This window comes from Eupeodes corollae, chromosome 1 (assembly GCF_945859685.1).
Source record: "Eupeodes corollae chromosome 1, idEupCoro1.1, whole genome shotgun sequence".
Classification (NCBI taxonomy): Eukaryota; Metazoa; Arthropoda; class Insecta; order Diptera; family Syrphidae; genus Eupeodes; species Eupeodes corollae.
The window spans coordinates 225,127,116-225,153,444 of NC_079147.1; the positions used below are offsets into that span (position 1 = coordinate 225,127,116).

At 35.3% G+C, this 26,329-nt stretch overlaps 2 protein-coding genes across 2 annotated transcripts in view; one reads left to right on the plus strand and one right to left on the minus strand.

Annotated features, from left to right (window-relative positions):
- Positions 1–11,359: 11,359 nt before the first annotated feature.
- Positions 11,360–12,359, minus strand: LOC129938831 (transmembrane emp24 domain-containing protein 2). Its single transcript, XM_056046620.1, has 3 exons — positions 12,112–12,359; positions 11,700–12,034; positions 11,360–11,638 (listed from the first exon to the last, which is right to left on the minus strand). The coding sequence occupies exons 1-3, from the start codon at positions 12,248–12,250 to the stop codon at positions 11,489–11,491; spliced, it is 624 nt and encodes a 207-aa protein (XP_055902595.1). The 5' UTR covers positions 12,251–12,359; the 3' UTR covers positions 11,360–11,488.
- Positions 12,360–18,704: 6,345 nt separating this feature from the next.
- The window catches only part of LOC129941365 (TWiK family of potassium channels protein 7), a 192,113-nt gene continuing 184,488 nt past the window's right edge, over positions 18,705–26,329 (plus strand). Inside the window, exon 1 of the mRNA XM_056049980.1 lies at positions 18,705–19,922. The gene's annotated coding sequence lies outside the window, so the exon portion shown is untranslated. The remainder of the gene's footprint in view (positions 19,923–26,329) is intronic.

The window sequence follows — 26,329 nt, forward strand, 5'->3', positions numbered from 1 at the left end:
CGTCGAGAATTAATTGATCTAATAAAACAAAATGTAAGAAGGAGAACTGGTGAGCTTTTGATTACATTCAGCACTCAAAGTTTAGCTGAGATGGTGTACGTATGCCGATCAATTGAAAAGCATGCACACCAAAACGAAGCTTTCAGACCAAAACCATTTCAAACTAGCAACGTTAAAAAGCAAGTCAGTGAAATAGAACATTCGCTATCGGAAGGTGAATTCCTTGACATAAATGCCTTGAATGTTTCATATAACCAGCAAAACCAGTCAAATTATACTTGCTGGAATTGTAAGGCTAAAGGACATTCATTCGTTCAATGCCCAAGTCCTCAGCGGAACTTATTCTGCTACCGATGTGGCCTTGAGAATGTTACAACACCAAACTGTACCAAGTGTCTGGGAAACCGAAAACGGGGCAATTCAACCACCGGGGAGTTTTGTCAACCGAAATCGCACCCGGATCAAATGTAACAAAAACAAATTCGACATATTTAAAACCTGACCATTCCTTTTCACAAGACATACCTAAATCACCTGACATTACTCAAGCACCTGACATAACCGTAGGAGATTCTGAGTTTTCGGATAAAACTAATGAGACTAAATCCATTCGCATTCTGAAGAGTGATACACAAAATAATCTAACACCATCTACGACTGTACGAAACGCCATTCCTATTCACGAACGATTACAGAAATATTATAAAGTTCGAGAGAGAATTTTCTCCCAAATACCGGAACGAATACAGAAACTAAGAGAAAGATTTAAGAAAAAGAAAAATAAATTTCGTGAAATATGTGCCACAACACTTTGCAATGCAAATGACCCTAGACCATACGCTAGTGTAACCATTTTTGGGAAGAGAATGCTAGGTCTTTTGGACAGTGGTGCTAGCATCACTTGTCTAGGTTCTGGTTGTTTAGAAATGTTAAACGATCTTAAACTTCCCTATAAGAATTTTAACTCTAGAGTCAAAACCGCTAGTGGTCAATCCCAACAAATAGTAGGTGAAATAAATGCAGTAGTAGAGTATAAAAATATTAAAAGAGAGTTGAAAGTCTATTTAGTTCCAACATTAGAACAACCCTTATATTTAGGAATAAATTTTTGGAAACTTTTTGAGGTAGCACCTCATATAGTCTCGGAAATTTGTCCGTCTTCACTTCGCATCTGTGACTCAAATGCACATGACCTGTCAACAAATCAGTCATTCGAAATTGAGAGTGTTATACGATTGTTCCCATCCTCGACCAAAGAAGGGCTTGGAAGGACATCGATGGAAGAACACACAATAAATACAGGCGATACTGAGCCAATTAAGCAAAGAAACTATCCAGTGTCTCCAGCCATCCAGAAGTTGATGTATGAGGAACTAGATAGGATGTTGGCATTGGATGTTATCGAACAAAGTGAAAGCGCCTGGAGTTCACCTGTTGTCCTGGTTCGCAAACCAGGAAAGAATCGCTTGTGCCTGGACTCCAGAAAGCTAAACAAAGTTACGAAAAATGATGCCTATCCTTTTCCTCATTTGGAGAGTCTGCTAAGTCGTCAATCAGAGACACACTACATTAGCAGTGTTGATCTGAAAGACGCATTTTGGCAGATTCCTCTAGCTGTAGATGCAAGGGAAAAGACAGCGTTTAGTGTGCCCGGTAGACCCTTGTATCAATTCAAGGTTATGCCCTTTGGCCTCTGCAATGCAGCCCAACGCTTGTGCAGATTGATGGACAAAGTGGTTCCTAACGAATTGAAACAAAACGTGTTCGTGTATCTAGACGATTTGTTGGTTGTGTCAAAAACATACGAGGAACACGTGGAAATACTCCGAACTCTGGCTTCGTTATTACGCAAGGCAAATCTAACGATAAATCTTGAAAAATCGCGTTTTTGTTTTAAAGAGCTACGTTATCTAGGTTTCATTGTGGGTGGAGGTTGTGTTAAAACCGACCCAGATAAAGTAAGCGCAATAAACGAATTTCCCGTACCTAAAACACCACGGCAAGTAAGACGATTTTTGGGTCTAACAGGTTGGTACCGACGTTTTGTACCTAATTACTCGACACTTGCAGCCCCAATAACAGACACTCTAAAAAAGTGTAAAACTTTTTCCTTTTCTCCCGAAGCTTTAGAAGCTTTCGAAGCGCTTAAAACTGCCTTAACAACAGCACCAGTGTTGGAAAATCCTAACTTTGACAAACCCTTTATCATTATGTGCGATGCGTCTACTACTGGCGTGGGTTGCGTTTTGGCTCAACACGACAACGACGGCATAGAAAAACCGATTTATTATTTTTCGTACAAATTAAATAAAGCGCAACGCAATTACAGCGTCACCGAACTGGAATGCTTGGCGGCTGTATTGGGCGTTGAAAAGTTTCGACCATACGTGGAAGGTCATAATTTCACCATTGTCACCGACCATTCGAGCCTCAGATGGCTCATGAGTCAAAAAGATCTAAGTGGAAGGCTAGCGCGGTGGAGTTTGCGACTTCAAAGATACTCATTCGTCATAGAACATCGAAAGGGGTCTCAAAATGTAGCACCTGACGCGCTCTCTCGAGTATATGCTACAGATGAGATTGCTTCTTTATACTTAAACCCCTCGAACCCTTCCGATGTCTTGCAGGTTGATCTCACTGATCCATCATTCAAGTCAGATGAGTATATGGAACTAATCAAGACTATAGAAAAAAACAAAACTCAGCTACCTGACCTTCAGATTTCTGAAAATTTCGTATATAAGAAGGTAAAGCACTGCACTGGAGATCCCATAGAAGACGATCTCGCCTGGAAACTCTGGATTCCCTCGGCTCTAACCACCCACTTGATTCGATTGGCTCATGATCCCCCTCAAGCTTCACATGGTGGTATCGCTAAGACATTGTACCGTCTTCGACAGCGATTCTACTGGCCTAGTATGGCGACTGAGGTCAAATCGTTCATCGGAGATTGCGTGGTATGTAAATCTACCAAAGCTCCGAACTATATTCTGAGACCGCCCATGGGACAATCTTTCGTTGTAGACCGACCATTTCAACACATTTTTACTGATTTTCTTGGACCCTTTCCAAGGTCAAAAACTGGAAACTCGTATATAATTGTTTGTTTAGACCAGCTTACAAAGTTTGTACTTGCAAAAGCTATAAGAAAAGCAACATCTGAGACAGCAATCGCATTTTTGGATGAAAATGTTTTCTCACTTTTCGGGGTGCCAGAGTCGCTTCTTTCAGACAATGGGAAACAATTTGTATCGAAAGAATTTTCAAAATTCCTTGAGTCCAATGGCACTAAACACATCCGGACAGCATCATATTCACCCCAAGCGAATGCCAGCGAAAGGACTAATCGAAGTATTTTAGCCGCAATTAGATCCTATATCGGTGCAGACCAGACCACTTGGGATAAGCATCTTACATATATTATGAACTCCTTAAGAACAAGCATTCATTCTGCTTTGGGGATGTCTCCATACGAGGCCTTATTTGGCCAGAGCAAGCTCCAACACGGGTCAGACTATGCCTTGCTAAGAAAATTACGTAGTCTCAACAACTCTGAGATTGAAATCTTACCAAAACCAGTGAAAATGAATCTTATTCATAATAGAGTGAAAGAATCCCTCGCTAACGCACATAAGGTGTACGAAAGGGTCTATAATACCCGAAGTAAAGCTTGCAAATTTAACGTTGGACAAACAGTTTTAAAACGAAATTTTATTTTGAGTGACAAACTGAAGAAGCGAAATGCTAAGCTCTGTCCCAAATTTATCCAAGCTAAAGTAGTGAAAATTGTAAGTAACAACTTGTATGAACTAGAGGACTTAAAAGGAAATTCACTGGGCATAATTCATGCTAAGGATATAAGGATTTAGTCCAATCCTTATCCCAGTTGCATTCTTGAGAGTGGATTAAAATTAAGTTTAAGATTCATCATCCTTTTTCATTTCATTTTGTGTCTTGACAAACAAAAATTGAAATGTTGTGTGTAAGTCGGAAGCAACTTAAAATTAAGTTGCTAAGCCTATAAGTCTTAGAGGATGAATTCTTAGTACAATTCTTCACATTAGTCAGCAGTGACACCTAGGCAAACAGTCTGCAAAACAAAAAATTCACTGCCTTCGTTAAGTTCGCTAAGCAGACATTATTTCCGCGCTACTTTCTTTTTAACTCAAGACCTCTTCCTGACCAGACGTGTCAAACTACTTTCAAAACGATCTAAATTTGCTAATCCAGCATTACCTTATATAACCTTATATACGGTCGAAATAAGTTACAAATCCCCGAGGTAAGACACTTTATAGCACCTTCGTACTACGTCGTATATCGCATTATACCTATTTTTTTTTCCTAATTAGAACAACCTTAATACAACCAAATTCTTCCAAAGAGAAGTTATTTTCATTTATCCATTCACTTGACCGGGAAATAATAGAAACAAGTGTGATACGTGCGTGTACTTGTGGCCGGTGGCAGCCTTCGGGAAGAGAAACAAAAATCATCTCGTCCACCTATTTTTTACACGAAAAGTACAGTCGCGACACTCAAATTCTATTAATTTCAACAACCTGGTGTCCAACAGAACTTAACCGCTGAGTGCGAGCAGACCCAGCGTGCAACAAGCTTAGTCGGCGCACTGCAGCGCCAGCGGTCCGACAAACTCAATGATCAACACAAAATAGAAGAAGAAATTACAAAAAAAAAAAGAAACCATCAATAATACACTACCAAACATTATCCGAAAATATTCTTCATAAATAACTACCATCATACCATCATATCATCCTATCATCCTATCATCCAATCAACATCATTAATTTTATAATTAAGTTTAACAATAATATCGTCACTCCACGATCAAAGCAAAAAAATAGAGCACAAAAGTATGCCACATGTTTTCCTCAGATTCGTTTGCCGAAAGAAACCAAGAAAACTACAAAGATGCTGTGCACACCATCTCTGGAAGTATGGTAAGTCAATCATCATTCAATTATTTAATATCATGATATAAAAGTAGTGAACTTATGTGCCCTATTAGAAGCTATCTCAAACTTTAAAAAAAAATACCATTATTATTGTAACGTTTATGTTTGCGAGTAGAGTGTGTGAAAGCAACCACAACAACAAGAAGAGAAGACACAAACTTTTACAAATCGATTTCTCTTAAATTTACTTTTTACTTAAATAATAAACAAGTGCTTGGCCTTGAAGGTATTCTTTTGCTGTTTCGTTTTGATCATATTTTTGTGTTTTGGTTGCTTCAGCGCATCTTGATACAGTCAAGTGAAAAAAATAATAATTAAATTTATAATTTGCGAAGAATTTTTTTTACATTCTCATGTGTATAAAAAAATAAGAATAAAACAAAAGTTTACTATTTTAATATGATCGGAAGGGAGATGACGTTTAAATTTTGAATTTTTATTTAATTTTTTTTTAATTTTATTTCTTGTTCGATTTATTTAAATACCCATTTTTTTATAATAATACTTATACCCAATAAAAAGTGTTATGACAAGCGACATACACATACATATTAATTGTTATTGAAATTTTTTCTTGAGATGGAGTGATTTTTTTTATAGTGTATGGGTAAGGACGATGACAGTGATGTTGCAAATCAGTAAGTTTTAGTTAGTTTCTTAGGCTAAATTAGGGGCTATTGTGAAGAAGCAATGAGTGGTGCAATAGCCAAGGTTTTCCAATGATTAAGGAAATCGAGGGGAGGGTCACACTCAGGGTCCTAAGAAACACCCAGGGACCCCTTTAAGAATATTTAACGGATCCTTTTTTTATTTTTCTATTTTTTTTTTGTGGTATAGGATTTAAACAAATTTGTACTTCGGCATGTAAGTCGTACGGTCGATTGGCAGCAGGTGTAAGTTCCCACCCCACCGTCGAGCTAGCTTATGGGAATAGCAAGCATGCCGAGCCTCACACCTAGCTGGCCAAACTTTTTTAGTTAGTGTATCCATAATTTGGATTATCCTGTGGTTCCAGGTTAGCAGTTCTATTTTTGTTTGTACCATCTAAAAAAAAAAACAACTAACTAAAAATCATAAATCCGTTACATGGTTGACTGCAAATGAAGTCCCATATGCTGTCTGAACCTGCCAATAAATTCTTGGAAAGCTTTGGATTAATTTTTTGACATTCCATCTGTTTTTGATCAGCTGTTCTTTCCAATGGTTAAGTTTAATTTCATATAAAAAGGGCATCAGGAGGAAACCTTATTGTTATTGTTGTACTTGTAAAAAAAACAGTGGAAAATAACGGTCATTTGGGATTACATTACTTACTTACTTAAGGTGGTGCTACAGTCCTGTGTGAACCAAGGCCTCATAAAACAAAATTCTCCATCTAGCTCGGTCTCCAGTTTCGCGTTCCAAAGTCGGTGAGGTCACTTTCCACTTGTGCGTGCTACCTGATCCGTGGTCTTCCTCTACTGCGCTGTACTGTGCGTGTTGATTCAAAGACTTTCCGGGCCGGAGCTTTGGTTTCCATGCGCTCTACTTGACCTAGCCATCTTAGTCGTTGGGCTTTTACCCTTCTGGATTAGTCTACAGCCTGTACAGCTCGTCGTTCCATCTTCTTCTCCACTCCCCTTCGATGCATACGTGACCGTTGATCACACGAAGAACTTTTTTCTCGAAATGACTGAAGGGTCTTTCAACTGCTTTTGTCAAAAATCCATGCTTCTGCACCATTAAGCAGGACGGGAATGATGAGAGTCCTATATAGCGACACTTTGGTCCCTTGAGAGCGGGCTTTGCTACTCATTTACTTTCTTAGCCCAAAGAAACAGCGGTTGGTGGCGTTGTTTTCTGCGTTTTTACCGGAGCCTAGGTAGACGAAGTCCTTGACTACCCCAAAGTTTCGTCTGTCGATGGTGGCGTTTTGACCGAGACATCGGTGTTGTACGTATGTCCTTTCTAGACGACAGCATGTACTTTGTTTTGCCCTCATTTTTTCGCCCTTTTTCTCAATACTCACAAAAGCCCCATTATATGTCAATATCATCAGCATATGCTATTAATTGGGCCGACTTTTGAAAGATAGTGCCTCTGACGTTGACGTGTGGGCTCTGCACTATTTTTTTAAGATTTTATAGGCGATGTTAAATAGACTGATTCCTCTATTGTTGGTGCAGCTTAGAGGGTCTCCTTTTTTCAGGACCGGGCAAACAATACTGAGGTTCCATTCATCGGGCATGCTTTCTTCCGATCATATCTTACAGATAAGTTGGTGCATGCTCCAAACCAAATTATCTCCAGCTGCTTAAAAAAGAGCTCGGCATTCAAGCTATCCGCTCCAGTGGCTTTGTTAGACTGGCAATCTTTACTTCGTCTAAGTCGAGAACACGGAATTGTTTTCTTTCGTCGTCTATGTTGAATGGATCATCCTACCTGACAGCGGAATTCGGTTCATCGTCGCTGTTATACAATCTGCAGAAGTGGTCCTTCCATATCATCAGCATTGACTGCGGTTCCCTTAAAATATTTTCACTTTCGTCTTTGCAGCCTTCGGTTCTAGGTTTATGTACTTGTGAATTTCGTTTCACCTGTTCATAAAACTTTCGAACTTCATTCATGCTTTTAAACCTCTCAACATCTTCTACCGCACGCTTCTCATGTTCTTTATTTTTCCTTCTGAGAAGTCCGTGTTCCTCTCGCCTCTTCTTCTCATAGATCAGATCTCGTCCTTTTATGCAGCGCCGCTTTGCGTGTTTGTTGTTTCGTTCCATTTTCCTACCGACATTCCTCATCAAACCAGGGGTACTTTGAAACCCGGCACGTCAGAGACGGCTTCTCTGATTGCATCTTGGCAACGTTGCCCCTGGTTTTCGATATATTTTCTTGGTGGCACAGAACTTCGAGAAAGGTTACTTGTAACTCAGACGTTGTACCAGCACCTCCCTCTTTTGCATTGGGTCTGGAAATCCGAAGTGCTACCTTGGCTACAACGAGGTAGTTGTCCGAGTCGATAGTAGCTCTTCGGAAAGTTTGGACATCCATGATGCTGGAGGCGTGTCTGGCTTTGATCGCAATATCGTTAATCTGGTTGTCGGCAGATTGATCTGAAGAAGTCCAAGTTTCTTTGTGGATGTTAAGGTGTGGAAAACGCGTACTGGCTACCATGACGTTTCGCCCCGCAGCAAAATCTATGATGCTGAATCCGTTGTCGGAAGTATTGTCGTGCATTCTGTTTTTCCCGATTATTTCACCAAAGATGTCTTCCCTTCCTAGCTTGGCATTAAAATTGCCCAGGACAATTTTAATATCGTAGCTATAGGACACTGTTCATATGTTTTGTATAAGAACTCGAAGAACATATCTTTGGTGTTGTCATCTCTCTCTTCTGTGAGGGTGAGCGCATATCAGGCGAATATTTCCGAATTTAGCCTTAACGCGGATGGTCATGAGGCGCTCATTGATGCACCTATAGCTCAAGACTTCTTGCCTTAGTCTGGCTCTAATGACAAAGCCGCATACAAATAAGCGCTGTTGGTTTTCGTAAAAAGTCAATAATAAATAGTAAATATCGCAGTTTTTCCTCTTCTTTTTGCCCGGCCCATTCCATCGTATTTTCGGATGGCGGTGATGTCTCCTTTATACCAGTATAGGGCCTCCGCTAATTCTTCGGCCACACTGTCTGTTAAGGGACCTAACATTCCACTTGCATTTCCTAAGTTCGTTGTCCTTAATTCGTTTGCGTAGGTTGTCAACAGTAATTCCGTCCGCATCCAAAGCTTGTTGGTGCTTCGCAACTATGATGTTTTTGCGTGGCCAGGAAGTCACCCCGACGGAACAACCCCCAACTTGGAGGGCCAGATCCTTAGTATAACTACAAGGACGGGGATAAAACCGCTCCTTATAGACCTAGGCTCCAAGTAAGTCGTAGAAGCCCTAAAAATTGTTCACTAAGTTGTTCAACCTTACTGGAACTGCAGACGCAACCTTTGATTCCATCTCGGGAATTCCTCCGGTGCCGTCTAGATAAGGAGAGATGCCTTAGTAGAAACCCCTCTCCCCCTCTCTCGTTTGCTGCCCCTAACAACTTTCACGTTCACCACGGGGAGGTGAGAGTAGGAGTTGATAGACAGAGGTAGGTTTTGAGAAAAAACTTCATATCTCTAGCATTTGAACATCATATTTAGGATTACCGACATTCCGAAAAATGAATCAGACATTACACAGAAAATCAACGTTAACGTTTTGAGCCAAAAATATATCAACATGAACTTCAAATGTACTCGTCAACAGATTGAGAGTATTTTTCGTAGACTTTTACACGACGTGTCACCCTTGGGACGCATTTTGACGTCATATTTACGAACGTCTACGTTGACCTTCTAATTGTAGCATAAGAATTTCATAAAAAAAACTAGCTGACCCTCCGAGCTTCGTACTGTCTAACAATGAAATAAAATAATAACACCTTTTAGATAAAATGAATTTATGAAAAATAACCAAGTATTAGAGATGGAATAAGTATGGATACTAGTATCAAAATTTCGTTTTTAAATTTCTAAAAAAGGCAATAAAAGAAATCTTTTCATTTTTAGTATTTCGAGAACATATGGATAGTTTTATTGAATTTGTGAATAATATAAATATTTTAAACGACTTAACTATAAGAAAAAGAAGAGCGATTAAGATTTTTAGTTTAAATATAGATTTTTTGAAAGAGGACGTGGTTGATATCTATGGATTCAGCCAACCCACTCTTTGGGCAGATTCAGACAGCATAAGGGGCTTCATTTGCAGTCAACTTCATTCTTTGAACGTAAATTTTGATCAAGGCAACTAGTTAATTTTTCAACTGTCATAATCTTCAAACTTGGAACTTTACTTCACAAACCTTTACTTCAAGTTCATAGTACAAAAACTACCAAAAACATTATTGTCTTCAAAACACTCCACAAGCAAGCTACAAGTCCACCAAGAAAAAGCATTATAAATTGTCATTTTGTCAAAAGTAGACTTGACTTGATAGTTAGGGAGATTTTTCTTGACTAACTTTCCAGTCAACTTTCCAATAAAGTTGCTTAATTGGAAGGCAATTTTTTGGCAGCTGGCCAATCATATGCTAGCAACTTGCCTTACTTTCAAGTCCCTTATGTCGTCTGAACCTGTCCTTTGTCAGATATGAAAACGTGTTCAAAAAGCATTTGAGTCCAAAAGGACTGTGTTAAGATGCCAAAAACCGTTTCTTCAAAGATACAATACATACTGCACTCACATTCAAATTCCGAAAATCAGTGGGCCCTCAAGACAATTCTATAGAAACAAAATGGGATATTACGCGCTTAACATTTAAAATGTTTGCAACGCATCTTTAAAAATGACTGATATTGTTTGTCGCTGGAGAGGAAGCACGCACAGCACTTTGAAAGTGGTGAATTCTAAGGTTTCGATATTCGATAAAATGTTGCTCACATACATAGCAACACGGAATGCTTTAAAAAGATGATTTGGGGGTCAAAAGCAGAGGTTTCGAATTTTGTAAACAAACATGAGGGGTTCACTAGAAAATGATAAACGACTAAAGACCATTGATTTGAAGGACCAATACTCTATTGCCTTTCTCAAAGCTGAGGCCAATTCAAAGAGAAAAAATTGTCCAGTTTAGCAGGATATGTAACAGCCTCCAGGTCAACGACAATGTACATACCTAACTGTCGCAGTGTGTGAAGTAAGTTTTATTTGTTATTTCCTACTAAATTACAAAGTTTGCAAATTTCTTGTGGCAGGAAAGAAATTTGGGAAGCTAATTCTTTTCTAGAGCTCTTCAACCTTTTGTAAGCTCACATTTGTACTTTTTTTTGTTAGAGCCAATGTCCTTTAGGAAATTATTTCGTCATCAACATCAATATTTTTAAGGTTTCCTTATTTTAAGGATACTAAAAAATTGAGCAAAATGTCAGCACCGATATGCTATTTTATGCGTAGTTTAACAATTCTGCATAGATTTATAAAGAAGCCACTGTTTTTCATATATCTTTTCTTTTGGAACCCATGTCAATCTTTTAATATACATACTGCGCCCGTTTCCTAAAGGAAAACAATAATGCGGTATTTTATATTCATTTTTCTATGTACTAACAGACTCTTCTGGTTAACCGCTTCGAATTCGAACTTATAAAAGAAGTTGTGACTTTAACATTTACAGATTTTATGGAGACTACAAAACGTGCTACGCAAATAAATGTCGAAATCTTCCTGATTTCTATTGAAACTTTAGAATATTTCTCCTTGTAATTAAAGCAGCTACGAACCACAGATACCTATAAAGCTCTTATACAAATTCATTCTTTACTTATATACCGTTAAATTACGATATGATTAAAATTAAAAAAACATCATTTTGATTTCGCACTAAATTTGGAATTTTATTTTAACCAATTTGCAATCCGATGTTTGTTTGTTTTTTGTGTATGAAAAAAAAAAAAATAATAATCTAAATAATATGAGAAAACATGAGGTTTGATAATTTATACAACACGCTTGACTTCGAAGAAACGCTTAAGGTAGTACACTTGCCCAACGGTCATAATGACCAGAACGAGTGCCTCAAATGTCGACCACATAACCACGCGGGAGTTTGTGCTCTCGTTGACCGAGCGATGAATCTTGTCACGTACCTAGAAACGACATTTTGTCCAGTTATCCATTCAAGAAATTTAGTCAATTGTATCTACTCACGTGCATGTACTCTTGTTCATGTTTCACGCTAGTTAGAGTTCCGGACAACTCTCTAATCATATCCTCCAACTTGGTGTGGCCGACTTCATCTTCACCAGGAGCACCAGGAGACCTCTGGGCGGGCTCACCTACATCGATTGTGAACATGACCACCTTCGGGGTCATACTCGACTTCTCGTTGTTAAAGCAAACAGTATGGACCCCAGAATTGTGAGCCGAGAAGCTAAGCTTGCCAGAGGATTCCTTTTCACTCTGGTGGATAATATTCTGGTTTGGATCAATGATTTTGATGTCGACATCTAGAAAGCCACCCTCAATAACTTCAAACGTGACTCCTATTCAATGAACGAGCGATAAAGACTGATTTGTTGGCACAAAATGAAAGTTTTAAAATGATTAAGAGAGCACCCACCTAGTTTTGTGCCGCTTTCGGCTTTTTCAAAGAAGCATTCTTCACTGTGTGCATCGACTGTGACGATGAAAGAATAAGTCTTGTCCAGCAGTTGAACAAATAATATGCTGAATAATGTAAAATACACAGAGAAGTTCATTTTCACGCAAATATCTTTAGATATTTTTCTCAGGAGGACTTGTTTCTGTTTGATAAATAATTTCGTATTCGTTATGTGGTGCAGAGGCCACGTATTGTGTCAAAAAATATGTGAATTCAATGACAGATTAAGTAAGGTTGGCAGCAGTGAATGTCAGAAAGAGTGAGTCGATAATGCAGTGCAAGAAATATAGTGTAGGGTGAATTTGCTCAGCAACATATTTTATTGCTGTGTATAGAGTCTTAGAAACTCGTTTGTCTAATTTAACAAAAAGCTGTTTCTTTAGTAGATAAACCAAAACGATAGAATTTTACGTTTTTCCACAGCACACACCCCATAGAAGACTTGAATTGAATTGAAAACTAAACTGACATAAGTTTATTACAAAAGGAAGAGCAAACCTAACAAGACAATTTGAGAAGATAGTGAAAACAGTTTTAAAAAAGGTTAGAGGCATATGTAGGACATTAATGGTGGTCAAATTTTAATATAAATACGTTTTTAATTCTCAATCATATCTTAACTTGAAATGGTTTGCCAAACTCTTTTTGACATTTCCTTAGTGCAGTCATTGAAAAACTCAATCTTAAAGCAAAAGAATAGGTGCTTTTCTTATTTATTTATTTATTTAATCAAATAATTTACAAATTATTATTTAATAAGGCATCAGGGCAACAAGACCATAAGTGATACCGTCTTTTAGAACACTTAAATTTAATTACAGAGTAACTTTAGCAAAGTGATTGTTGAAAGTAATGACATTAATACTTAGAAACAGAAATATTTACTTTAAAATTAGGTGACACAACAGTCCATGAAGAACCAGGGCGTAGTGACTTACAACTCTCCACCATTCCTGTGTGCGAGTAATGCTATCAGAGATGGAAAATCCGAACGGCTAATTTGAGAAACCACATTTTCATGACAAGAATTACTCTTGGAGGATTTGTCAATTCCTCGCAAGAAGAAGTACCCATGAAAAAAGTTAGGTGGCACTTTCAAGTGAAGGATCGATCTGCCGTGACAAAAGACATTCTACAAATACGTGTTGAATTGATAAGACTTCATGACAGGCTTCACACAATTCTGGGAGTTCATTATCATATAGGTGTTTGGTCGTAAAAATAGTTTTTCCAACTCTGATTCGGAGTATTTTTATTTTCCCTTGTTAGTTGCCTATTATATGGAATGCGATGATGGTGTGGATTATGCGTACGAAGAAAAGTATTGCATTTATTCCAATTAACTTCAAGTTCCATCTTTAGTTCCTGGATAGTACTATGTTCTCCGTCATTGTGCATCTTAATTGTTCCAGAGTAGGGCATCGGTTTCACTAATTTTTTAGGCCTTTCAATATCCCAAGGTTATCTGTCATAATAAAACTTCGTCCCAAATAAGTTTTCGCAATTGAAATAGCTCTTTGAATTGCTGCTAGTCCAGCAATATAGCTACCTGCTTCACTAGGTAGTAGTCCTTGCCAGACCGAAGAGGTTTGAAAATGCTGTTCCCACGTGACTATGGCAAAAGATGAGTTATCTATTATCTTTGTGTGAACCATCTGTATAAAAGATGTGATCAGGGTTGACAAACTGGAATGATTTTAGAGAAAGGCTTTTAAGTTTTATAAATTTAAGATCTCCCATGGATACAATCGAACAAATTGACCATGAAGTGGAACAATTTATTGCTGATGTGCAACAGGCCGCTGAGGAAAGTACTTCAACATTTTCTAATAAAAGACAAAATGAAATAAAATATCCTTTCGAGATAAGAGAGTTGATAATAGACAAAAGAAGAGCTCGAAGAAAATGGCAAAATACTAGATTTCCAGATGATAAAACAACGTTTAACCGTTTAAGCAACAATCTTAAAAAACAAATTTACAAATTCAAAAATGATTTACTCAGTAAATTCCTAAGGAATTTAACGACTGATGCTTCAACCGATTTTTCGCTATGGAAAGCAGCCAAGCGCCTGAAATGACCGCAGTTACAAAACTCGTCCCTGAAATCTTAAGATGGGAAATGGATCGGTAACCCGAAGGAAAAAGCTAACCTTTTCGGAGAACATCTTGCGAATGTTTTTAAGCCATACTCATCAAACGCGGCTGAAAATAGCTTACAGTTTGTTGATAAGGTAGATGAAAGTGAAATACCAATTGTAAGACTTAAAGAAATAAAAAGTATGTGTTTACATCAACTATCAAATAAAAAATCACCAGGTTACGATATAATTACTGCTCAGGTTCAAAGCCTTCATAAAACTCCAATAAATAATAAATGCATGTCTTAAGCAACGGTATGTCCCGCACCATTGGAAAATTGCTGAAGTAATTGTCATACCAAAGCAAGGTAAACTGCCTGCAGAAGTGACGGCTTACAGACCAATATCGCTTATACCAATTATGGCAAAAGTTTTTGAAAAACTGCTTCTGAAGAGACTTAGCAAAATCATAGAAGGAAGAAGGTTAATCCTAAACCATCAGTTTGGCTTTAAAAATAAACATTCCACGATAGACCAAGTTCATAGAATATCGGATGTAATAAAAAAAGCATTAGAAGAAAAACAAGTATGTTCAGCTATTTTCTTGGATGTTGCTCAAGCTTTTGACAAGGTTTGGCATGAGGGACTTGAGTACAAACTGCAAAGGGATCTTCCCAGGCAGTACTTTGAAATATTTAAATCGTACATCTCAGACCGATTGCTTAGAGTAAGGTAGGATCATGAATACTCGGAATTGAAATAAATAGAAGCCGGTGTACCACAAGGAAGTGTCCTAGGTCCAACCCTGTATTTACTATACACAAGGGATATTCCAGTTGGTAATCACACCATAATGGCTACTTTTGCAGATGATACCGCAATTTTGGTACCCGACAAATGTGTCTCTAAGGCAGCGGTAAAACTACAAAATGCCGTCGACACAGTGAGAGCTTGGACCGAAAAATGGCGTATCAAACTCAATGAAACAAAATCTTCACATATAAACTTTACAAATAAAAAGATGTACAATATTCCAATATTCATTAATAATCAAGCTGTACCTTACGCCAATACGGCAAAATACCTTGGAATGACTTTGGATGCAAGGCTTAAGTGGAAAGAGCACATCAAAAAGAAAAGAGAAGAACTAAACTTGAAATATTGAAAAATGTATTGGGCACTTGGTAACAACTCTGATTTATCAATCCAAAACAAAATAATGCTGCATAATCAGGTACTAAAGCCTGCTTGGACCTATGGAATCCAATTATGGGGCTGTACAAAGAAAACAAATATCGAAATTATTCAAAAATTCCAAAACAAAGTCCTTCGTGGAATAGTTAATGCACCTTGGTACATAAGAAATACCGATCTACATCGTGACTTACAAATAGAAATGGTTACAGAAGTTGTTAAAAAATACGCTGTATCACACAACCAGAGACTGCAAAGTCATACTAATTTTGAAATGGAGTCCGTCTTGAATATAAGAAACTATGTTCGGAGATTAAGAAGAACCAAGCTTCATGAGCTTATGGTCTAAAAAAAACATGGGAAAGTATTAAAAGTTTAAACTTCCCCCAAAGTGATTGTACAAAATTAAGAAAGAAAAATCGGAAGTCGATCCTTCAAGATTGGTCCTGATGAAGAAGTGGTTTTAGTGGTTAAAAGTAACACACTACTTAGTGTCGAATACTGCCAAGTGTCTTTTGAAGATTTCCACCTGTCAAAAAAAAAGGGTTGACCTTTTCGATCATCTCTTGGTGAAGAGCTTCGAACATATTATCCTTCGTATTTTTTTTAAATGCTGCTAATTTTGTATCTATTTGAAGCAGATTTCGTTTCGAAGGTGGTGGACTATATTTTATTGAACCTAGTTCCGACAAAGAATTTGGTTGGACTTTTATTAAGCTAAATACTTTTACAAGTGCAGATATCAAGTTTTTCAGTTTATTGGTTTCTGAATTAGTAATTGCATTGGCAATAGTATAGAAGGGTTGCTTTGTGTTCGGCAAGGGCTTGCTTAGTTAATAGCTCTTCTTTTGCCAAAGATATGAAAAGAGTGATAGCCAGTTTCCAGTCTCAGAGCCTCGATCCTTGTTGATTTTAGTGCTCCTGAGGCTGAACGAAAGCAATTGTTGATCGCGTTGTCGATGTCCTTGCAGTTTTTGAATGTTGTCCACATGTAGGTTGGAAGGTTCTTGAAGTCAGAAAGGACGCGATAAGTTTAATTATTCGAAAGGGGACTCCCTATTGTGACATTTGTGTAAGGACGGGAATCATGGTGTTTTTTTTAAGCTAAAAGTAGGGAACTGAGCTGTCATAAAAGATAAGTTTGTTTTTGAGCTCAGACAAATCAGATGATCAAGGCTTTCTTCTTTCAACCGCAGATAGAAAGCTAGATAGAATAAAATGACCGAGTTAAATAGATTTTAAAGCTCGATGAATTTTGAGCTAGAGAAAGAGGATATGAATCTGGAAAATATTTGGTTCCAACAGGACGCAACCTTTTGCAAAAGAACAGCGCTATTGAAACTAAATTTAATGCTCGTGTTATGTAGCGTGTAATAGAAATGTCAATTGGGTTCTACGATTAAGTAATTAGAATTAGACACTGTTGAACTTCTTTTTTATGGAAAAAGTAGAATAATTCTCACTGGAGAGACTATCGGTGTGACATTTAGTAGTTACGGTAACATTAGCTCAAGCTGACTTTTTTGACTTAACCTTTACATATAAAAGCTCCAAGCGTCAACGCCACATTGTGGCTACGGCGAACGGAAACTAAACTTTTCCATGATAATATTATCAGCGTTTTACTACCGGCAATAACCCATTTAATTTAGTCTGCGAAAATAAAACAATGTACATGCAAGACATAAAACTTTTATGCGAAAGTTTTATGTCTCTGTCCTTTTTCAAACGAGGAGCTTAAAATTAATAAAAAAAGTTTTATCGTAAGAAGAATAAATTGTATGTAATATTTTATTTCTGAAAGTAACAGGTTTCTTTTAGTTGAAGTACAAATTATTTGTCCAAAGAAAACTTACCGCAGTTTGCACTCCTCGACTTGCTCATAAAAGGTTCAGTTTCATAATGAAACTTAAATTAAGAATAGAGGGAGAACACAGAAAATAAAAACCAAAATGGCGACATTTCCAATGTGAAGAGTGCAAAACTGATGTTTCAAAAGTGAGAAAGCTATATTGCTGCATTAAGGCATTTTTATGTTTAAGTTATGATCTGTTTCGTTCTGAACTTAAGGGCGTTCTTCCACACTCTACTAAGTTTGTTTACTTTTCAAACATTTTCTGTCAACTATTTTACAACTACAGTTCACACTACCTTACCATTTGAAACACTAAATAGCCATCTATCCGTCATAATGAAAACTATATTTTAGGTTTTTGAAATTGACCCAAATAGGAACAAGGATCACATGATTGTTGCAGTAAGTTTTAAAAGATAACCCATATGGATCATTTTCAATATAAAACGTAGCCATTTTTTTCAGGTACTTATGTTAAAATTTTGACATCTACAGACATTTTGTTATCACATTTATAGTAGACACTTCAAACCAACCTTTTTTGACATTTCTTTATGTGTTATAAAATTAAAAATGTCAGCCTACTACTAAGTGTTAAGTGCACGTGACAGATATAATTACTAAATGAGTCCTTTCAAAAGAGTTAGATGTAAACATCATACTAAGGTAACTAAGGTAACTAAGACCTCATATTAAAATCTTTACGAAAATAAAATATTCCTTACGCAACCGTGACTATAATTTTAAAACAAAAATCCATTCAACAAATCTAAATTCAAACACACAAAAATAAGATTAATAATGTCATCACACATGTCAAACTGACATATCTTATATTTTCGTTAGATTAAAAACAAATGACGAGTTATGCGAACTCTTGAGGTTTTATGAAGCTAACTTTGGCATTTGTCTTATAGCGCATCATGGGAGAGTCGATTTGCAAACACACTGACCCCATTTGAACCACTCTCTTTCTCCAGGCAATATTGTTTTCATTCATATTAAAGTAGGTACCTATCCTACCTAAATGATAGTGAGTGATGATGGACATGTCTTCAAGAAATCAAAACTCTCTTCTTCCAAATATACATCCTCATAGCTCACAACTCACAAGTCACAACAACTATAAAACACCGCTGCACAATTCCTTCCATTTCATGCAATTGTGAGAGAATCTGTAGGAGACGAATAAAAAAAAAAGAAATGACAACTTCCACAAGGAGTGTTGACGCAAGGAAAACGCCTGCGCTGTTTTCTCCACAAAAAAATGAGGACACGAGAAAATACCACTTTTCATCAAATCCTACTACTGCCGACTATCCGAAATGGAATAAAAGACATGTGCAGACCGAAATTCCCGTGAGAGAATATGGAGCACCATTACCATTACCAAATGCATAGCCAGAGCGCTCTGTGCAGACATTAAGCATTCCCATATAGCTCTCGAATCCACTCCTTCATAATAGTCTTATGATACGGTGACATTCCAACTACAACGTCTCTGCGGGGATACAGATCCACATTACGCGTTTTCAACCCAGTTTTGTACCTCCGTTCACATCCGCTGGACCATTGTTCTGTTTTTGACTCTAAGGTCCATTTATAGATATATCTATATACTAACCGGGTGATTAGAAAAAAAAGGCTTTGAAAAAACAACCATTCCAATTCTTTAAACTATAAGAAACAAGTTCATAAAAATAAAAAAGTTTAACCTAAAAAAACAGCCCAAAATTTTAAGTCAATACTGCGGTGATTACAAAAATGTAATCTCTTCCAACAAAAAGTGCCATTTTTGTGTGAAAACTGTGCGAGAATCCCACCCCATTCTGATGTTCTTCACTGAAAAAGCATAAAACGGATACAGAAACTTGTGAAAAATAGAAGAATAAAAAAGTCTCCAATATTTATGTAGTTGCACAATGACATATTTTGTTTCCGCTCGGGTGTTTCTTTCATTCAGTGAACCACGTAAACAGTGAAAAATTTTCCAGCCTCCTTCTTTCCAACCACAAAATAAAAAAAAATAAAGTCCCAAAAAATTTGCACAATTAAAACCGCAGTCAGTGTAGGTACCTACCTTAAATCTACACACATCACTCTCTAAATGTGTGTTTACACTTGCTGGCATGCATTTGCATTAAAAAAGAAATAAAAGTACCTGCATGCATAAAACGGGAAAACGAAAACCGTCATTTATATTAATCGTGTGTATAGTGTAGAGTGTGCCCACAGGTTTTAATCTACTAATGGTGTTCTAATTATTATTATCTGCTCCACATTTTTGGGATTATAAAATGTTTTCAACTTCAAACACGGATCTATTTGGTTTTTGCTGTCGTTGTCAACAACTACAACACTGTCACTATCACTATCGCACTCGCCACCATTAAATAAATGCAAAACGCTCGTGTACCGTTATTATTCGTTGTTGTCTTTGTCGTTGTCATTGTCATTAGCGTTGTCGGTTGACGTTTAACGGTCGCCTTAGTCTCGTCGTCGTTGTCGTGTGGCAGTGTCATTCTATGGCACACAAAACTAATGGATGTTAATTGAATTTAACTAGGATTTTGGAGAAACAGAAAAAAAATACCGAAAAGAACAGCACCCGGTGACGGTGAACGTTGAAACTACGAGTCGGTAAGAAAGAGAAAGGGGAAGAGACATTTTCTTGAAATTTATTTAATTTTTGCATGATCCCGAAAACCCGTGTCGTGGGGTGTATGGTGTAGTGTGGGGTGTAAACGGTTGCGAGGGTGTGTAATAAGTGGAGGTAGAAAACTTATGAGATGGCCTCTTTCGAGAAGGACATAATATCCTTGGGTAATTTATTGATGTCTTTTAAGGGTTTAGGCAAACTTGATAATGGGATTTAGAGAGGAAAGCAGGCGTTAAGCTTTTATAATAACCGTCTACATCGCGCCAGTTCCACGAGAACACATAAAACATTCGTTTTAATGTGCGTCTTCAGGGGAGCGCATGGTTTTATATATGTATATTCAAAAAAGTACTTATATAGTTAAGGTAGTAGAGTAGAGTAGAGTAAAGTAGAAATATACCTTCAAGGACCTTTGTGGATTTAATGCGAATACGACATCAGCCAGATAGCACCAGCACATACCTTCTTATAGTGAGAGGTATTTGAAAAATAATGGTTGGTTTTGTTGCCATTAATGATGGATCATGTTTTCAACATCAGTCTCTATATACTTGACAAGATAATGCCGGGTATTTTAAAACGTATTTGCCTAATTAATGGTCTGAGCGCCCCCTCAAGTTTCCTAAATCCCACAAAACGACGCATATAAAAACATAAGTTTCCAACATCAACCATATACCTATACCTATAACCTATTCGCAAGTCACAAGTTGGTATATCATCATCATATACCTATCTAAACCTACCTACGTATAAGACCTACCTACATATTATATCCTTGTTTTTTTTTTTTTTTTTTTTCTTCCTTGCTCTTAGATTTCCCCCTCAGGTTTTTGCTTTTTTCATTGTTCATATAATGACATAGCATTCTTTCTGTCACAGAAAGTCAACAAATCTTCTTCAAGGACCCTCATTCTATCAAAATACTTTCATGCACAACTCTTCCTCTTCAACGACAACAACAACAACGACAGCGACCAAAAAAAAGAGGAATATTAGCATGTAATCCCAAAAAAATATCCTGTCTTTTCATGGCGGAAACAGATTATCAAACGGTTGGTGTATGTGACGTGACAGAGCAAATCGAGGGGAGCTGGAGATTCTACGTTCGCAGAAATATCAACCTCTTCTAAAAAAAGCTCGACGACAGAAATATTATTTTAAAAACTTAAGAGAACATGTTATTTTTTCAATGAAATGTACATATTTGTGTGTATCAAAACCTTCTAAAGCATTTCATTTCAAATAGGTACGAGTACTAGGACGACGTAAAGTAGTACGAGTATATACCGAGAAAGATTCTTAAAAGATTTTGCTTTTTTTCTAGATTTTGGTTCGTTGTCAAGTGGTGATGTCTTTTTAATATTGATATGTCAATATGTTTGAGAAATAAAAAGAAAAATCACTAGAATTTTGTATGAAATGAAGAAGGTACATATTTGGTTCAGTAATAAGATGTCTCAGGGAAGTAATGTTATGCACGTTCCTTTCCTTTGATTAACTCAAAAGTGTATGTACATAATTTCTTCAAATTATTATTACAGTTCAAAGAACAAGTACTTCAGCATTTTATTTGAAATAGTTTTAGAATTTTGTTCGGATTTTGAAAGTTTATGTAATAAAGCATGAAGTAGTTTTCGAATGAAAGGGTGTCATCTATGACATTTGACAAGTAAAAATTACGTTACTACTAAAAATGGATCAATTGTAAAAAAAATTGAATAATTTGCAGTTATTTTTCGAAAAGCTGGTCAAAATTCGTTCTATGTAAAAGATAAGGTCTATGTCAATGCTCAACAATCCATTGAAGACCTTAGAGATGGAATTCGTGCATTTATTGAGAACGTAAAGCCGAAAATATATGAACTAGTCTTGTCTTAGAAAATGCCCGGTTTGACATTTGTGCTGGTAGTTTACACGTAGGAATTAAGACTCACATTTCGGTTGTCAACAGAAATATGAGAAAGTGTTTGTAAAATTATGTAAAAATCAAACACATTCTCGCACTTTAGTCCTCAAACCAATCAAATTGTTTCATTTCGAAAGTTTCATGGGTGCGTTCTAAAACAAATCTGTCCTAACCAACAGAATTTTAATTATTATTTGAAAGATTAGATAGATTTTTAATTTCAATCAAAATTAAAGTTAAAAGTGCTTATTAACTTCCCATAGGAATTTATTGTAATGGGTCCGATTTGTCAAATTGAAAATTTTGACATTTCGCGACGTTTCAAGGTCTCTAGAGTCAAAATAAAAGATTTTTAGAAAGATGTCTGTGCGTGCGTGTGTACGTACTTTCGTACCTCAGTACGTTCGTACCTCAGTACGTTCGCGACGTTTTTTCGTCGTCCATAGCTAAAGAACCAGAAGAGATATCGATTTCAAATTAATTTTTTTATACAGATAATAAAGCAGAAAGATGCAGAAAGGGCTCTCAAGAAAATTGCGTGGGTGCTTTTTTTACCATAGCCGTTTGAAAAAAAGATGAAAATTTTGGTTTACCCTAAATATCTTATACGAACCAAAAACGCTAGAGACTTTAATTAAATTTTATATAATATATTGTAACGTGATATCAAAGAAGTATATTTTTTGAAAAAAAATCCAACTAACGTTTTTTTTATAAATAAAAAAAAACTGAAAAAAAATGTGTCGTCTCCAAAAATTTTACGACTAAAATATGATTTCATCTGCAAAACAATTTTGCGCAACGAAAAATTATGTTTTTGACATGTGATAAGATTTTGAGAAAAATCGAATTGAGTTTTTTTTACAAAAAATTAAAATCTAAAAAAAACATTACTCAAAATTGGTAAAAATTAAATATCGATTTAAATATCTTTTCAAAAACTTGAAATTTAGGCTTCAAACTTATTTTATCTTATAAGAAATATTGTTTTCAACATTCTGAAAAATATTTAAAAAAAATCGAATTGACAGTTTTTTTTACAAAAAATAAAAACATAAAACAAAATTAATAAAAGTTGTTAAAAATTGATTTTCGACACAAATATCTTTTCAAAACTTTGAAATATTGGCTTTTATTTACTTTTATCTTTCAAAAAATATTGTTGTCAACAATCAGTAAAATTTTGGAAAAATCGAATTGACAGTTTTTTTACAAAAATTAAAAACAAAAAAAAAATTAGCAAAAGTTGGTAAAATTGGTTTTCAACTCAAATATCTTTTCAAAAATTTAAAATATTGGCTTCAAACTTATATTATTTTACAGAAAATATTGTTTTCGATATTCATTAATTTTTATATAAAAATCCAACAGTCCATTTTTTCATAAAAAATAAAATCTACAAAAAATAGTACGCAAATTTGGTAAAAATTGATACGAGTACATATGGACAAACTTTTAAGCAAGACAAATCGACAGACGGGATGGGTAGTTATCAGTGTGGGTCGCATCCCAGCCTTGACTTAAATTATTTGCCAACCCAATATTCTCTTCAACTGGTTGGTATTTGGTGGACTAGTTAAAAGACCAATTAAGGTCTTTTAAATACTAGCAAAAACATTCCAATTTCAACAAAATTAAAACCACAAGTTATTGTAATCCCTCCGATTTGACGAATTGAAAATTTTTACATTTCTCGACGTTTGACGATTTTTAGAGAGATGTCTATGCGTGCGTGTGTACGTACCTTCGGGAAGTTTTAATTCGTCGTCCTTAGATCAAGAACCAGTAGAGATATCGACTTCAAATAAATTTTGCTATAGAGATAATAATGCAGAAAGACGCAGAAAGGACTCACAAAAAATTGAGTGGATATAGTTTTTTCACCATGGCAATTTAGAAAAAAGGTGCAAATTTTGGTTAGCCCTAAATATCTCACAAACCAATAATGCAAGAGGCTTGAATTAAATTTTATATTATACATAGTAACGCGATACCAAACAAATATATTTTTCTAAAAAATTCCATTCGACGGTTGTTTTTTTTTATAAATAAAAAAAGCTGAAAAAAATATTTGTCACCTCAAAAATTTTACGAACAAAATACGATTTTATCTCCAAAACAATTTTGTCCGACGAAAAATAACGTTTTTAACATCTGGTAAAATTTTAAGAAAAATCGAATTGACAAATTTTGTATAAAAAATAAAAACCTAAAAAAACATTATTCAAAGTTGGTAGAAATTGATTTTTGACTTAAATATCTCTTCAAAAAATTAGGATTATGGCTTCCAACTAATTTTATCTTATAAGAAACATTATTTTCAACATTCAGGATAATTTTGAGAAAAAATGGAATTGACAGTTTCCTTACCAAAAATAAAAACCAAAAACAAATGTATTAAAGTTGGTAAAAATGGATTTTCGACTCAAATATCTTTTCAAAAATTTGAGATTATGGCTTGAAACTAATTTTATCTTTTAAGAAATATTGATTTTAACATTCGGAAAATTTTTGAGAAAAATCGAATTCACAGTTTTTTTTACAAAAAATATAAAAACCTAAACAAGAAAAATAATAAAAGTTGGTAAAAAATGATTTTCGACACAAATATCTTTTCAAAAATTTAAAATATTGTCTTCAAACTCATCACATAAAATATTGTTTTCGACTTTCTGTTCATTTTTTATCAACATCCAACAGTCCATTTTTTTCATTAAAAACAAAATATGCAAGTTTGGTAAAAATTGATGTTCGGTTCTCGATATCTCGCGAAGAAAAGAAGATATTGACTTCAAATTAATTTCATTAATCCAATTTGTATTTGTTTATAAAAGTAATAAAAACTTTAAGGAAATGCTACCAAAATTGGTAAAACCTGGTTTTCGGCTAAAAGTCTCGTTAACAAAAATAGATTGCAAAATCAATTTTTTTTTAATTTTATTATTAATTAACATGAAATAAATAACATATTAACTTAATTATTATAAAGCCATAGCCACCAGGCTTTCAGCTAGAAAATCTAATTATTTCTTATATTGTTGGTAATTTTTTAAGAATAATTCAACTGACAACTTTTTAAACGAAACACGAAACCCTCCAAACTTTAAAGCAAGACAAATCTACAGACGTGATGGGAAGTTATCAGTGTGGGTCGCATCCAGCCTCTTTTTTCGTTAATTGTTAATAATCTTTAAAATTACGAAATTTGTATTATATGAATATTTTTAGACATTTTCGTCTAAAATGGTTTTCGAAATCTGTTAAAAGGCAGGAAATTAAACTGATTAACATGTCATTTATCCAAGTGAAGTTAATAGTTAGAAAAACTTTTGAACATCATGAATTAACTATTCATGTCGATTACATCTATATTGAATGAGCTGTGCATGGGACATAGTTGACGTTTTTATTTTGTGAGAAATGTCAAAATTTACATTTTATTTGCTCTGCAGTTGACCAACCAGGTTCGCTGTATGCTTCTGCGTTTTATTTTAACTCAGTTGACAAATTAGGAGCTAAAACACAATACATTTAATTGTTCATAAACTTCTGCGTTTTGTGGGTAACATAAAGAATTGAATTGAAAAACACCCTTTTTTTATTTTCAAGTACATCAGTCAGAAATGAGGGCAAGTTATTTTTTAGCTCATAACTTTTATTTAAGATTTAATTTATTAAAATTAATAATGGAAACTGAAATTCTGGAACAGAAACTTTAAATTTATGTGGATCAATTAATTTGACTATTTTTTTTTGGATTTTAATTATTTGCAACGAAAATTTAATTGAATGTGCTAGCAGCCTTAATTTTATTAATCTTCAAATGCATCTTTAATTAAATCATTTCAGGTGAATTTTCAAAGAATTTCGTAATGATTACTGTAAATTGAATGAAATTATTATAATAAGACAATGTTGTGCATGTTTTTTTTTTTCAAAACAAAGTTAAAAAAAACCTTTTTGTGGAAAAATTAAAGCAAATATCTCAAAACAGGGACATTTATGGACTGAAAGTGGCTGTCAAAATAAAACTTACTCAACGCGCTATTTTCTTGTTGCTTTGTAAAGTCCCGCTAGCGCCCCCAGTACTTTTGTTTAAGGTTTTGACATCTTTTAGTGGGCACAATGTAGAAATTACAAATGTAAGAATGTAAACAAACAGATCTTGAGAGTTAGAAAGATTCTTTGGTTTACTCTACCTATTAAAAATAATTTAGAAACTCTCTATGTTCATTAGACTCATCTTTGTAAAACCTATAGTACTATGATAGTACATTTTTTTAAAGTTCGATTTATCCTCAATGTTGCCGTAGCCGTAAAATCTCTCTGATAATAGTACTTTTGTTAAAAAGCAAAATATAATAAGGACCCTATTTTATAGAAATCTGTGGTTTTTGTTTTAGATTTAATAACCTCCCCTAGAACTAAACACCATCAATGTTTATCTGACAGTTTGATCTCAAACATGTATGAATTATT